General features: G+C 37.7%; 1 protein-coding gene and 1 long non-coding RNA gene across 4 annotated transcripts in view; one reads left to right on the plus strand and one right to left on the minus strand.

Moving 5' to 3' along the window:
- The first annotated feature begins 156 nt into the window (after positions 1-156).
- On the plus strand, positions 157-10,210 carry LOC126851568 (uncharacterized). Its single transcript, XR_007687705.1, has 3 exons — positions 157-220; positions 1,111-1,205; positions 10,105-10,210. It is a non-coding gene; the product is annotated as an uncharacterized LOC126851568 (long non-coding RNA).
- Positions 1,236-14,493, minus strand: part of LOC126849324 (teneurin-a) — a 420,000-nt gene continuing 406,742 nt past the window's right edge. For all 3 annotated transcript variants that reach the window (XM_050591054.1, XM_050591061.1, XM_050591069.1), the window contains 9 exons: positions 13,069-13,253; positions 12,443-12,594; positions 11,450-12,108; positions 11,121-11,356; positions 9,842-10,947; positions 9,359-9,581; positions 7,164-9,154; positions 6,768-6,951; positions 1,236-6,687 (listed from right to left, as the gene is read on the minus strand). In XM_050591054.1, the coding sequence (XP_050447011.1) occupies positions 5,726-6,687; positions 6,768-6,951; positions 7,164-9,154; positions 9,359-9,581; positions 9,842-10,947; positions 11,121-11,356; positions 11,450-12,108; positions 12,443-12,594; positions 13,069-13,253 (5,698 nt within the window). In that variant the 3' untranslated portion in view covers positions 1,236-5,725. The remainder of the gene's footprint in view (positions 6,688-6,767; positions 6,952-7,163; positions 9,155-9,358; positions 9,582-9,841; positions 10,948-11,120; positions 11,357-11,449; positions 12,109-12,442; positions 12,595-13,068; positions 13,254-14,493) is intronic.

Below are 14,493 nucleotides of genomic sequence, written 5' to 3' on the forward strand. Positions count from 1 at the left end.
AAGAATCGATTGTGCATTTCAATGTGCAGTCCACTTGGAGCTAAAAGTGCTTCATCTGATTAATCAATCAGAACACAGGAAATTTTGACACCTTTATTCTGATTGGTTAAAAATGTTACGCGCGGTATTGCGCCAACTTCCTTTCCTTCTTTTACGCGGGGTCATCGTAGTATAAAGAAGTAGAAACTCCGAGCTCTGAGCTTCAATAATATCCATACAGGTAAGACGATAAAGAAATAATCGAGTAAAATAAAAATGATTACTCGCAATAACATAATTTTCTGAATAAAATGTTTAAGTTATTTAATAGTTTTATGGCATATATTTCGATTTTTATCAAGAAACAAACATTGAACGATTTTGGATCAAGCAATTGGGCATTAGATTCTTTTATATCCTAACGGAATTTTTTAAATATATTTATATACATATATAAATATATATTGACATATTTATACTTTTATGTATATAACAAGAGTTCAATACTTATACTGTGTCTAGTATCGTTATTGAATTTAAAAATGTTGCTTAGGAATCAGTTATAGATGAGTGAATTTTATTTTAATTGAATTAAGAATTGAATTATTTAATTCAAATTAAATAAAATATTTATATTACATTTTTATATAATAAAATCAATACATCAATATATAATTATATTAAATACAAAGAGAGAAAACTAGTCAAAAATTTTTGCTTATTAATAATTATAATAATGCAACGTTATAATTATGTATATATATATATATATATATATATATATATATATATATATATATATGTAACTTTATATAATTTATATAAATTTATGTAAAATTTTTCTTATATAAATATTTTTGTATATTTTAAATATTTTTATATATTTAATTCATTTATTTTTATTATTACTATATTATTATTACTATATAATTATTATTATTATATTATTTATATATATTCATTTATATTTAATACATTCTATTCATCATCCAAATGTTGTGTATCCAATTCATTTTATATATATTTATACATCCAAATGTTTTGAACAATAAAATCAATTTCATTTTTATTAAGTCAAAAAATCTTATTTCTTTATTTAATAAATAAGCAATAAAATTATTTACGTTTTAGTTCAACATGTGATCAACGTATTTTCAATACTTGGCTTCGAAAAAGATTGAAGGCAAATCGTCTGACAAAGTGACCTATCCAAGAAGACATCAAGGGTAAGTCAGAAGTGAATGACAAGTTCGAAAAACATTTTTCCGATTTTTATTATCATATATAGATCATATATTTTTTTGAAAACACTTAATATATTTTACTTAAGATAGTAATATTGTAAGTTTATTGGACATGCTGGTTGGATCGTAACGCTGTCTGCCGCGTGGCAATGATTTAAGTGAAAAATTCGTAAATTACTCACTTCCGATGCTTCTCTATGATGATCATCGAATAAGAATATATTTTCGACACGCGGGATAGGGAAGGAGGACGCAAGAACAAAAAAATACATTTATAAAAATTACTCGTGATCATCGTAACATTTTTGTTTACTGCTTGAACGGGACTTCGTCAAATGGTAGAGATAAATTCTTCCTCTTTTCCTTTTTTTTTTTTTCTTTTTCTACAGTAAGATGGAGCGTCTTACATGAAATCGATCGCCTTGTCGATGCAATATGAAATATTGACGTAGTGATAATTCAACGTACATGATGCGCGTTGATTTACCTGTCTATTTACTGTTTATTTTTATATCTATCTTCTTCTCTCCATATTTTCTAAGTTATCACTAAACGGCTGCGGCATTCGATACCATGTGTTTGTGGCGTGTGTTGTACCTTTGTGTGAATGCATCATATATATGTTCTGTATTGATGTATAGTATGCAAATGGATCTAGCTGCTGGGAGACAGGGCTGAGCGCAGTTTCAGGCAGGTTCCATCCAATTACAGATATATTATATCATAGCAAACATCGTGACTATTTACAATAAATATACAATTGATTACGTTATATAAATAAAATATATATAATATCGTATCGTTAGGTTTAGGTTTACAGCAACACGTGACAGTAAACAATTAGATCAGCGGCAAAGTAGCATAATCTATCTAGGGTAGTGGTCGTAGTAGCATTAGCGTGGCTGACTTTTTCTTTTCTTTTTTTTTTGCGCTTGTTCACTCTTCAATATTTCTCTACTTTCATGCTCTCTTTCTCTCTTTCTTTCGTTCTCCCTTTCTCTCTATCGCTCTCACATCAATTTCCATCATGATTTCCGATTACGTTTTCCTCTTTCTTCGGCGTGTAATCTCGCTCGAGCCCGAAATCGCGCATCTCGAGAACCAATCGCGCCGCAATGCACAGATCGGCGGTTGCTGCTATAATTGGCCACTCTAGCTCCTCTCTCATATATATATATATATATTTATTTATTTATATTTATTTATTTTATATAATTATTATTTCTTCGCGCATTCTACTTCGTTTCTTTTCAATTTACAGAAGTACGCGGAATTGTCGCGATCCCCCGTGACCGCCCGCGGGGGACGAACGAATCTGGAACGAGTTCGCAAAAACGAGAGATAAAACTTCAAGAAAGTTAGAGAATGAATTTTTTTCCCTAATATTATAATCGCGTAAATCGATCGGGCTTCGAGTTGAATTTAGGGACCCAACCCGTACACGTATCTCCTCATTAATTTGACACGTGATATTTAAAAATAGTCGATTCTTCTTGAACGCATATCGTTGCCGAATCCAACGGCGAATAATAAAAGATTGAAGATCAAGAGTGCATGGGACAGTGAAAAGCAAGTGTGAGAGGCTGGCTGGCCGGGGAGAGACAATGAGTGTTTAGATGTCCACGAATGTCGAAGCACTCCTATTTCGCTTGTCCAGAGACAGCCAAAATCCTCAGAAAATTGACAAAAGTTATCTTTACCTTATTAAAATAAGAAGCAATAATTAACTCATCATTATAATTATGATTGTTAATTAATATAGTTAAGAATTATTATTGAAGTCAGCGTATTCTCAGTTAATATTTTATAATTGAAACAAAAGCAATTGCACGTAAAGAATCAAATGCAAAATTTAAAATGCAAAATTTTACATAATAAATATTCTTTCAAGATAAATGCTTTCTAGAGATGAATAACAAATAGAAATAGAGTGTTGATTCCGACTATGTTAAATAAGCGAGGGAGGAATGCAGCTCGACGATCGAGCTTGTTTGCGCGGCTGTTCGCGAGAAAACGCGATAATGAACACGCGCAGAGATAGTTTAACGTGCGCGATTTCACGAGTTCCGTTTTGTGCGACGTAACGCGCGTTCGCGCGTGCTACGAGAACGTGAAATGTACAAAAAGAATCGTCCTTGCGGCCTCGATGGCACGAGCGCGCGCGCGTGTCTCCGATAGCAACTCGTTTTGGACCGCGATGTTGGGGATCGTCCAAACAGCACAATACTTAAAAGAAGCGGAAAAGACGCATTAACATTTCAAATATCATTTGAGCATCTTTTAGACGTCTTTTAGAATTTTGCGTTGATTGGATAGTATAGGTCTAAACACTCGCTCGAGTTAAAAATACATTTTACGAAGCTTTCCTATATATGTATATATATATATATATATCTCTCTATATATATATACTTTTTTATACATTCAGCATATAGATAACGGTTTTTTTATCTTTCATCTATTCAGACAGCAATGTCGTTGTGCCACTAACTATCCATAAACGGCACCGTCTCTAAAGCCGCAAAATATCAATGGCAAGTACGAACGTTCATAGAGACGCGAGCAAACAATACGCGTAATGAATCCATAGATCTGGGATTTTTATAGGATATGGGAGAAAAAGGAGGAGAATCAATGAAAAATGGTAACGAGAGGGATTTCCGATGCTAAATAAGTGCTTCAATGCACGTATATGGGCTTTGTGCGCGGGCGATCAGCGCACACATATACACATATACATGCGCGCGTACACACACACACACACATACACAGGCGAAACGATCGGTACTTCGCGGGCAGTAATTTTGGGTACACATATTTAGAGTACTCTCGATTAGGGAACATAGTTTACGTTCGTTACGTTCATATCCAGCAAGCACAAATATGCGATATTGTATTACATATTATTTACCTTTTCTCGCGAATTATAAGGGATATTCATCGTCGATCCCGAGCGACTATTTCCCTGCGCGCACAACAATGCGATATAAATTACCGATCGGTGAGAATCGGGAATACTTATACGCTACGGATAGGATACATCCACATGTTAAAAATACGTTTAGTCTCGCTATTGGTATCCGACGTTCTCATATACGCTCATTGTTGCAATCATCATTCTTTTTCGATATCCTCTCAAATCTCTCTTTCTCTCGTTCTCTTTCATTCTCTCTCATTCTCTCTATCGCCGTACAAGAAAAGCACCACTTTATAATACAAATTCGTCTCATTCTTAACTGTCTAAAGCCGCGAACGGAATTCAAGCTCGAGACCGCGCGATCGAGTCCGCACGATCGCTGTTTCTTGTCCTCTTTTAGGACAATGAGTGAAAATTCTCTCTTTCTTTTCTTCAGTTTTTTCTTCTCTTCATCGGGACCATTCATTGTTGAGACACATTCCGCCCGTATTTGTTTTCGCGCTCGCTGCCGCTTCTCAGCAATCGTAATCTGCCGTCTACTTCCATTATCTATCATATTTTTTCTAAGTCCGACGTTAAAATACCGCAGATTTAATGGACCCGGTCGGGCAAATATACGCGTAGCTTGTTCACATCATTGTTAACGTCAATAATGTCGATCGGATTCACATTTCTCTCGCATTTATTCTACACCGAAAAAGATTGCTACGTCAACGTAAAGCTATGTATTGACTAGTTTCTCTCACTCGAGTCGCTCTCAACAATGAATGGCCTGTTTCCCGATTTTTTCTTTATTTTCACTTTTCGCGATATATCTATTTTTACCTTGTATCGGTGTACCGTTGTGCAGTTTGCATGCACGATACCACGGTCCGCCGTCGTTTACTTAGGCCTCGAGCGCAAGCTCGACGAGCTTGCTGGCCTTACGAACATAGCTAAGAAATGGCAGATCATATAATTTAATTCAGATCTGCCAGCTAGAAACGAGCTCCAGCTGTCCACGTTGCGCTAAACCTGCAGAAGGATCTCGCAATGTTTTTACTCCCTTTCAGGTTACATACACATACACAATCAGTTTTCCGGTATATATTTTTCCGGTTATCCTTTTTTTCCCGGTTATCCTGCCGTCGCTTATAAGGCTTTCGCGGATCTGCCAATTGCGGATCGGTCGCGCAGCTGGTCCGTGGAGCGAATGCTTGGTGAAATTCGCGTTCCTCCGCGTGTGCTTAACGCTCTTACACACTATATAGCCTATATCTCGCGCGTGGTGTATATATATTTATAATATATATATAATATAACATTATAGTGTTTTTGGCATCTTTGAAATACACAAATAGACTTTGGTATAAAACTTTTTGATAGTGTTCAGTGCACGTTTATATATGCGCATGCATATATATGGACGCTGCGCATTACAGCGACTCGTTCGATTCTTTTACCCTCTCATCAATTTTCATTTCTTTCTTTTTCTTTTTTTCTGTGATATCGCTCACACGAAAGTTCCTATGGTTTCGATACTGGACAATGTCCCCGCGGAAGAGGGACGATACGACTGATTGTAAGTCTTGAATACGATGTCGCTCTAGCACATCTTGTCCAACCACCAGAATTTACAGGACGGCGCGCCTCTCCTCCTGCGTCGTTTCTTACTCGATTGATCGATGATCTTCTTTACAAATCTGATATTATAAGGGTCTTCTGCGAGCTCAGGATATTGTTGCGCGTCGTGTATGTATTCGCCCTCGTAATTGGATGCGAGGCCAACCTTTACTATTTCATCCTGCTCGGCGACCATCCATTCAACCGAAGTAGGAATGTTCGCCTTGAGTGCCTCGCGTTCCCGATGCCACGCTTTCCTAATAGCGGTTGTCTTCGCATGATGCAATAGTCTCTGCTTCTCTTTCTCTGCCGTAGTGCCATAGCGGAGATTTACCACGTAACTGGCGCCGTGTATTTTCACATCGATAAGCGAGCTACTTCCACTGCCGTTCTCGTTCTCATGAAAAGTCGTATTTACTTGACCACCCAATCGTTTCAACTGACCGCGATCCTCACTAGCCCGCCAGGTTTCCTCCTTGACAAAGTAAAAAGCGTCCTGCTGTGCGCTGTGCACGACAAATGTAAATGGCAGGAAGTACGAGCGATTAAATACAGATGTGAATACGTCGCCATAAATAGCGTTAGCACTTGGTACGCTGGATACCACTGCCTGACTATCGGCTGTCCTTGACACCAGGATACCCTTGCCGAATGGAGGATCGGATGCCGCACCAAGACGACTAGGTATCAACTCGCTGGTGTCCTTCTTCAGAGCTGATCGCGGCGGAGCCGACAGGCTTATTGCGTCACCCGAGTGTCTCTGGGCGATATATGCGAGGAAACCAGATTGGACACCTAGATTGCGCGTTCTTTTCTTCTTACCGAATATGGAAGTACCCGGACCGAGCGCTTGTGGTATAAGACTATCTGGCAGCTCGTTCGGGAATAATTGCGGTGCCAAACTCTTCAGATCATATCCTAGATGTGACAACCATGATATGTGATCTGAAAAATATAAAAATATGTAAGATACGAAGTATATATTAATGTAAATTTTAATTGATTCATAGTCAATGTGAACTTACCAGTTGGTTGACTCGGTCTGTCCGTATGTCTGACATCGATAGGGTCGTTTCCGTTAAATCTGTAAAGATGTAAATGTGTTGGCTTGTTTATGCGATCCAAAACGTTTTCCCAGAGCGGTGACATCCACTGGCCTATCAACGGATCGTAAACCTTCCCATTTGGCATATGAACTAGAGATGTGACCTATAAATCAATTATATATTAAAACATTAAATAAGACAAACAAAACTTTAGATACAATTTATATTTAATTTTGAAATTGTCGATGTTTTTCAATGTATATGCGTGGAAACTTTTATTATTTTTTTTATCATATTTTATTTTATTAATTAAAATATTTGTGAAGTTGCATGTGTGTGGTATAATGAACATGAGAACATAAAATTTTTATTTACCTGATCCAAAAGTCCGCCACAGAAGTCAACCGGTAAATAGAGATAAGGATTCGAATCGTAAACGATATGGCCATAGGGCGATCGCATAATTTCTCTAATACCTTCTCCATATTGATTAAAGATCATAATGGGCGTACCGCATTGATCAGTGGCGATATAATATTTGTGCCGATATACTTGTGCATATATAAGATGTCCTCTATCATCGTAGACTAGCGACATCAATTTACCATCGCGCGGACTGTATATTTGACTCACTTCGTGTGGACGTTTCTGATTGTTATAGAAGAATTGCGTAACATTGCCATAGTTGTCCTTCCTGGTGGCTAGGCGATCTAAATGATCATAATAGTATCGTACGTCGAAGCGGCCGCGTTTGGTAGCGCGCACGAGAAGCCCTTTGGCATTGTAATTGAATCTTTCCTCTCTCGCATTTTGCACTACTAGACCTCGATTGTCATATTTGTAGAGGCCCTCGCCAAACTTAACAATTCGGTCCATATTGTTGTATTCCATCGGGATCGTGTTACCTCGATATGTAAGTGATAACATGTTGCCGTTCGCGTCATACTTGAAACCCCAAGGTTCCTGCGCCTCTACGCCAGTCAGTTGACCGTCACAATCCCACGTATAGTTTTTCACGTTGGTATATGTGTTAACGGCGACATTGCGCGTATATGTTCTTGTCTGATTAATGCGGCCGCGTGAATCGTGCGTAAACTCCATCCTGAAAACCTCCATTCGATGAATCGTAACCGTAACCTGAGTTTCCAAGAATCTATCATCTGTGGTGCGCGAAAATAGCGCTGTGCCATCGAGTACAGTCGTCTCATTGGGTTGTGGCCTCATCACTTTGAACTGGCCAATCTGCTCTAACATTCCTGATCTCGGACTATAAGCCATGGTATGTGGCGGCAGTGTCTGTCCACCTATTCTACCTTGTACCGCAATCAGACGGAAATTCGAATCATATTCAAACGTAAATTTGGCATTGCTCAAACCAGTCTTGGCGCCAAAATCTATACGCTCTTCTACTAGAAGACCTGCACTATACTGATAATCCCACTTGTATTCCACGTCTCTCTCAGAGTGTATTACCTCAGAAGGTAGTCCGCTCTCGGTGTATCTGATTTCACTCTTGCCGTCGCCATGAACAACTTCCGCTAATTGACCTGAGGTGTGATATCTATAGACAGTACGAGCTCCATCTCCTGGGAACACGGTTTGCAACAAATTTCCATCATGACTATAATGCTGCAAGTAGGCTCTGGTGCTGCCAGGCGGAGTGTACGTCACTCTGAGAAAACCGAGAGAAGCTTGACAGGAAAACGAATGTTTAGTTTCCGATGGCAGAATAATGTGTCGCAATCCACCGTCATCGTCATATTGTAGCGAAAATTGCCTGTTGCTGGCGAGCGTGATTTTCGACAACATATTAAAATCATTATAAGTGTAGCGTTTCGTGCCATCCTTACTGTTGGTAATTTCTGCCAGTTGGCCATGTCGGTCATAACCGTACGACTCGTCAGAGGCACCCCATTTCCAGCTATCAATTCTATTGAATCGATCATAGGTGATGCTGAGATTATGACCCTGCTCATGCGGTTGCCAGACTAAAGGTAAACCAGCCGGGTCAAAAGTCACCGTCAATAGCGGAGTACCTGCTTTATCATAAAAAGTTTCGCGGCTAAATGCTTGCTCGAATTCGACGCCTATCATTCGCGTATCATTCACCCAGATCTCTCTATTGAGTGTTTGTTGGGAGTGACTAACATCGCCGACCAGGTTATACGTCGTCGTCATGGTGTTCGTCAATTCGCCCAGCGACATCAATTGATAGCTCCACATTGGTAACATCTCCGCTTCCACTGGCAAAGCTGCCTCTAATAGCGGATGCTTCGTCGTAGCTGCACTCAATATTCTACCACCACCAGGTAAAAATACTTCTAGACTGCTGTTCGTAAATGCGACTGCTTTCATGAGTTTAGTGCCTGCAAATTATATAAAATTATATAAAATTATATAAAATTATATAAAATTAAGTAGCTTATAGGTTCTCTTATTTATTTTTATTTTAATTATAAATTCCCTTAATAATAATCATAAGAATTAAATATATGATATCGAGATTAGCCTGATGATAGATAAAATGAAAATAATTTCTCTAATATTTAAATAATTTAAAAAATACATACCATCAGTGATTGTCAACATCTTTGACTTCTCGTTCTTCATCTTAAATTCTATGGTTCGCTGTTTGTCGCCTTTTGATAAGGCTTGCAATGGAGCAGATACTTTAACCGATAAACCTTCATCATCAGATAAATCCGATGATAATTTCAGTTTTTCGCCTGTTGGCAGTATCACATCGGTGACACGTCCCAAACTATCGTAATTGTATATATATGTTTCATCGCCCTGAAATTCATAATAAAATATTGCACATAGTTTCGTATATTCCAAAATAAACTTTGTTTCAAAAATAACAAATATTTTATTCGTAAAAAAATTTCTAAAATATTTTCGCGCATGAAAGTGAAGAGAAAAAGATATATATATATATATATATATATATATATATATATATATATATATATATTATAAATAAATATATTTATTTGATCAAGTTTTATTCACATTATTGATAAAATTAAGTAAAATAGAAATTTCCAACTTACTCCTGATCGACTGGTAAGCAATCCAGTTGAGCCATCATAACCCAAAGCAATTTCTGCTCTGCCGCGTTCGGATAATTTTTCCAAAAATCCAACCGCAGAGATCTTCAACTCAGACTTATGATCCTGAGTATTTTCGATAGAGCTAACGACGCTACTGTAATCTCGCAGAAACTGAATCTTATTGCCCGCACTATCCGTCACCGTAGATAATTTGCCAAAGCTTGTGTTCTTGCTGTACAAGAAAGAATAACGGGTCTTTCCAGATGTCAAGTCTTTCGTAGAGATGTGTTGGCCATAACGGTTGAATACATAGATTTCGTTTGAAGGCGGAAACGGAATGTGGAATTCTCCGCTCTCGTCATGATTCGGAAGGTATGGTTGAAGAGCCAAGATATGGAGACTGCCCTGATCAGCTACGTGTAGAATACCATCCGGCGAAACCGCTAGTGCGGATATCGCAATGAACTTAGCATTCGACGATAAAAGTGTTTCAGTGCTGCTAGTATCATCTGTGCAGGTGCACGCGTCCATATCTTTAGTGCTAGGTGTGGTGTTATTGCACTCGCATTGGCCGCGCAATCTTTCCTGCTGCTGACCTGCAAAATGCGACATCTTCCCAGAAGAGTCAACGATCCTGATGGAATTCACTCGGTGAGAATCGCGATCCGCTATATACAGTTCGCCGGTTGGACTAAAACCGACAGCCAATACCGACCCGAGCACTTCATCCGGTTTCTTCAGGTTCGTCGTTATCGACGAATTCAATTTCGGCAGCTCTCCATTATTGTTACTGTTACTATTTGCATTGCTAGTGCAATGAAGAGGTGTACCAGCAACCACGCGCACTTTCAGATCGCTGGTGAGTTTCAAGACTAGTCTATCATCAATAAAATGCAGAGATCCGTCCAGCGGGCTCAGAGTTAATCCAGTCGGCCATTGTAACTGAGCCTGATGTGCGGGAATAGCTCCGATGCAAGGCGCCGGTGACCAATGATTATGATGACCATGATGTCCTACCAACGTGTGTATAATACCTCGTGGATCAACCGCACGAATGTTTGTCCCATCGGCAATGTACATTGTTTTGTCGGCCGCAATTGCAATTCCTATAAATCACAGTATACAGTATACAAGTTACATCTTATAATTCATTTTATAAGCTTTTGAATTTGTGGTCTTTTTTATTCAGAAATATACGTTCGTAATTTTGTAAAATTATTAGAAATTGTTCTAATGATACAAATGTCATTCTCAAAAAACATCTCAATTTCTCCCTTACCTTTGGGATGAGCTAATTTCGCATGGATGGCCGGACCTTCGTCACCGCAATGTCCTTCATCACCCGGAATACATCTTTCGCCATTTCCAACAACGGGCTCAATATTGATACTGGGATCTTGGACTTGTTCGAGCGAGAGGGCTTTCAATATTTGATGCTTCTCCGGGTCACTGATGTACAAGTGTCCGTCAGCCGGCGAGATGCACAAATAATACTGATATGCTACTTGAGTCGCGCTGCAAGAAATTTAAAAAAATTTAAAGAAATTTTAAAAAAAGATTAAATATTAATTTGCATTGTAAATTTCACAAGATTTAAAACTTATTTACCTTAAAATCAGGACAGTGTAAACTTTTCCTTCGGGCGTGATTCTACGCACGAGATTGAAATCTCCGACATATATGCTGCCATCGGGACCACTGGCAAGCGCTACCGGCGTCAGAAGTCTGGCATCCTTAGCAAGACCATCGCAATTTTGGCATACCAAAGTTCTCTGGAGGCCTGTACCCATCACCACTTTCACAGTGCGAGGATATTGTTTGAAATGAAGAGTAGAGCCGTCGCCTTTCTGCAAGATCCCCTCGTGGAAGTTATAATGATGATGGATGTCGAGTCCCCAGCCACCGATATCGGAAATATCAACATCGAATCCTTGCAGAGTGGCCGTCTGCGTCTCCCATATCACTGATGGACATGTGGAATGTTGATAACCGATCGAGATCCTCGCTTGCGCCACACCATACACTTTCTGCTTGTAAACGTTCCTCTTGTTCCAAGCGAACGTGTGCGTCAAGTTCGGGTCGGCCTCGTACGTTTTCGTGTGAAGCGAACCTTCGATCTCCACATGCACGTGTACGTGCGTCAGCGATTTCGGAATAAACGGCCCAGTCAGTTGCATTCTCACGGTAGAGAGATAGCCCGCAGCTTGGCTGCTTTGATACATCAAATGAAGATTGGAGCCCGGAATAGCGATACTTTCTTGCACAATCTGCAAACAATGTTTAGTAATTATCGCAATGTTAAAGCAATCATGCACAGTGCTCTAATTTTCGTCATAAATATTGTGAACTGTTTCCTTTTCAGCTTTTAATGCGATACATCACTGTATAAAAATTGTGATTTGACATTTATTTTAAGATCTTGTTGCTTTTCTTCTATTCAGAGATATCGAAAACAGTTACTCTATTTTTAAAAAAGTAATTATATCATATAAAATTTTTTATCCTGCAGCAGAAGAATCAAAATATGTTATGTTATTTTTATTGATGAGGTATTATTATTACAAAATATTATATTAAACCGCTTCGGAAATAGAAATTTACCTGATTTTCAGCAAAAACCAAGCTCTTTCCAGGCAAACCGCCAACTTTCTCAGGCATCCATGTACTAACGATAATAGGTCGTAATGTCTCGTGATCGTGCTCCAAGCACGGTCCATGCTCACTAAAGAGTCCCATCGAAATCCCTGGGAAGCCTATTATATTGTACTCCATAAATGATAAGAAACTCAAAAATGTATAACACTCAAGGACGGAACAAAGACAGCACACACGTTGAACAGTTTTGGAAACGAATACTTTGTGAAGAATATACGCGGATAACAGATGCGAAAAAAGCGATAATATAAATTACATAAATTCTTTTAACAAATAAAATCATCGCAAAAGAAAAGCCCGAGTTATTCGCTTTTTTGTTATCGTTCCTTTTCCCTGCATGCAGGGATTGTTGGTTTCAAGTGATTGAGCACGTACGCGCATTTATCGAAACGTTTGTGACGTTAATGGGTAACGCGATCCAACACGTAACACGAGAAGATATACATACATACATACATACATACATACATATATATATATATATATATATATATATATATATATATATATATCGGACCAACCGACAAAACAAAAAAAAATCTGTAAATGCATATCCGAGGTTCGATATTTACCCACTGCCGGGCTCGGTGGCTGGTTAGATTTATACGACTCGCCTTCCTTGCTGAGGATCATCACAACGGGTGGCAGAACGACGATCTGATTCCAGGGTACGAAGACGGTCCTCGTGAGAGGTTTGAAGGGGCTGCGTTGGAATTGAAGCGTCACGGCGCCTCCGCCATTGACCAAGACGTCGAACCTGATCAAAGTACGTAAATGCATTTCGAACTCCATTGCCGCTGGTATTACGTAAGGATCCGACGTAGATCGATCAAGATAGTGCGCTTGCACTATCTGGAAATGAATGTCCGACGAAGCCTTAGAGTTGGAACGCGTATCTTGGAAGCTTTTTCATCCCATCTGATTAGTTCTTTAAGTATGTGACATATATTCTCAGCTACTATACATATAACTTTGAGATATATGAGACTTTTTCCCCATATAGAAAAATTCATCTATACCATAACGAATAATGAAAATGTTTCGATCTTTTAAAAATAATATATTTTTTATTTTTTTACAAGTTTTGCATTAATAAAATAAAACCATATATATTTCAATTTTTGATGCAACAGAAATAATTATCAAACGAAACAATAATTGTATTTAAAGTACAATATTAAAATTTCCTTGAGAATTATATGCATACATATATACATTATATTATATTATATTACATTATATATATATATTTTATTTATCGACATGAAAAGTAGTGGATACTTATTTATACGTGCTTTGTAAATCCATTTTTCAGACTTTCATTACTTAAGTTTGCACCCCGGTTTAAACATACGCTATGGGATTTAATGAAGTAATATTCTTTCTCGTATAAAATTATTAGCTTTTCTGAAAGTTGGAGCGGGACGAAAATTCTCTCTCTGCGAAACACATTTTTAACAAGATTTATAGTAGCACTATATATACCTATATTAGTATAATACACAATATTAATCTAATTATAAAAATTAAATTAATGCTTCCATTAGACTATCTATAATTTTCATATATTTTTAATAATAAATTTTAGCGGACTAAATATATAAAATGTTTTTTCGAGATTAATTATCTTCTATCCTAAAATAATTTCAATGTACGTGTGCGTGCGTATGTACTTTATTTTTCTATTAGCGAGAGAGAGAGAGAGAGAGAGAGAGAGAAAGAAGGGTACTTCATATATTAAATATTTATTACGCAAAAATTCAAAACAAAATGTTTGTTTATATTATTAATTTGACCGTGTATTAACACGGTCAAATTATTATGTGTTGTGATGACAACAACAAATTCGTCTAATTGTAAGTTGTAATGTACTAAAACGATATTAAAAATGCATCAATAAATGGAATAATACACGCATTATTTCATATTTAAAAACATTAATTACGCTTACACGCATAGGTGTGGCATTCTGGTTGTTGGATTAATGTGAATTAAAT

This window comes from Cataglyphis hispanica, chromosome 1 (genome assembly GCF_021464435.1).
Source record: "Cataglyphis hispanica isolate Lineage 1 chromosome 1, ULB_Chis1_1.0, whole genome shotgun sequence".
NCBI classification, from domain to species: Eukaryota; Metazoa; Arthropoda; class Insecta; order Hymenoptera; family Formicidae; genus Cataglyphis; species Cataglyphis hispanica.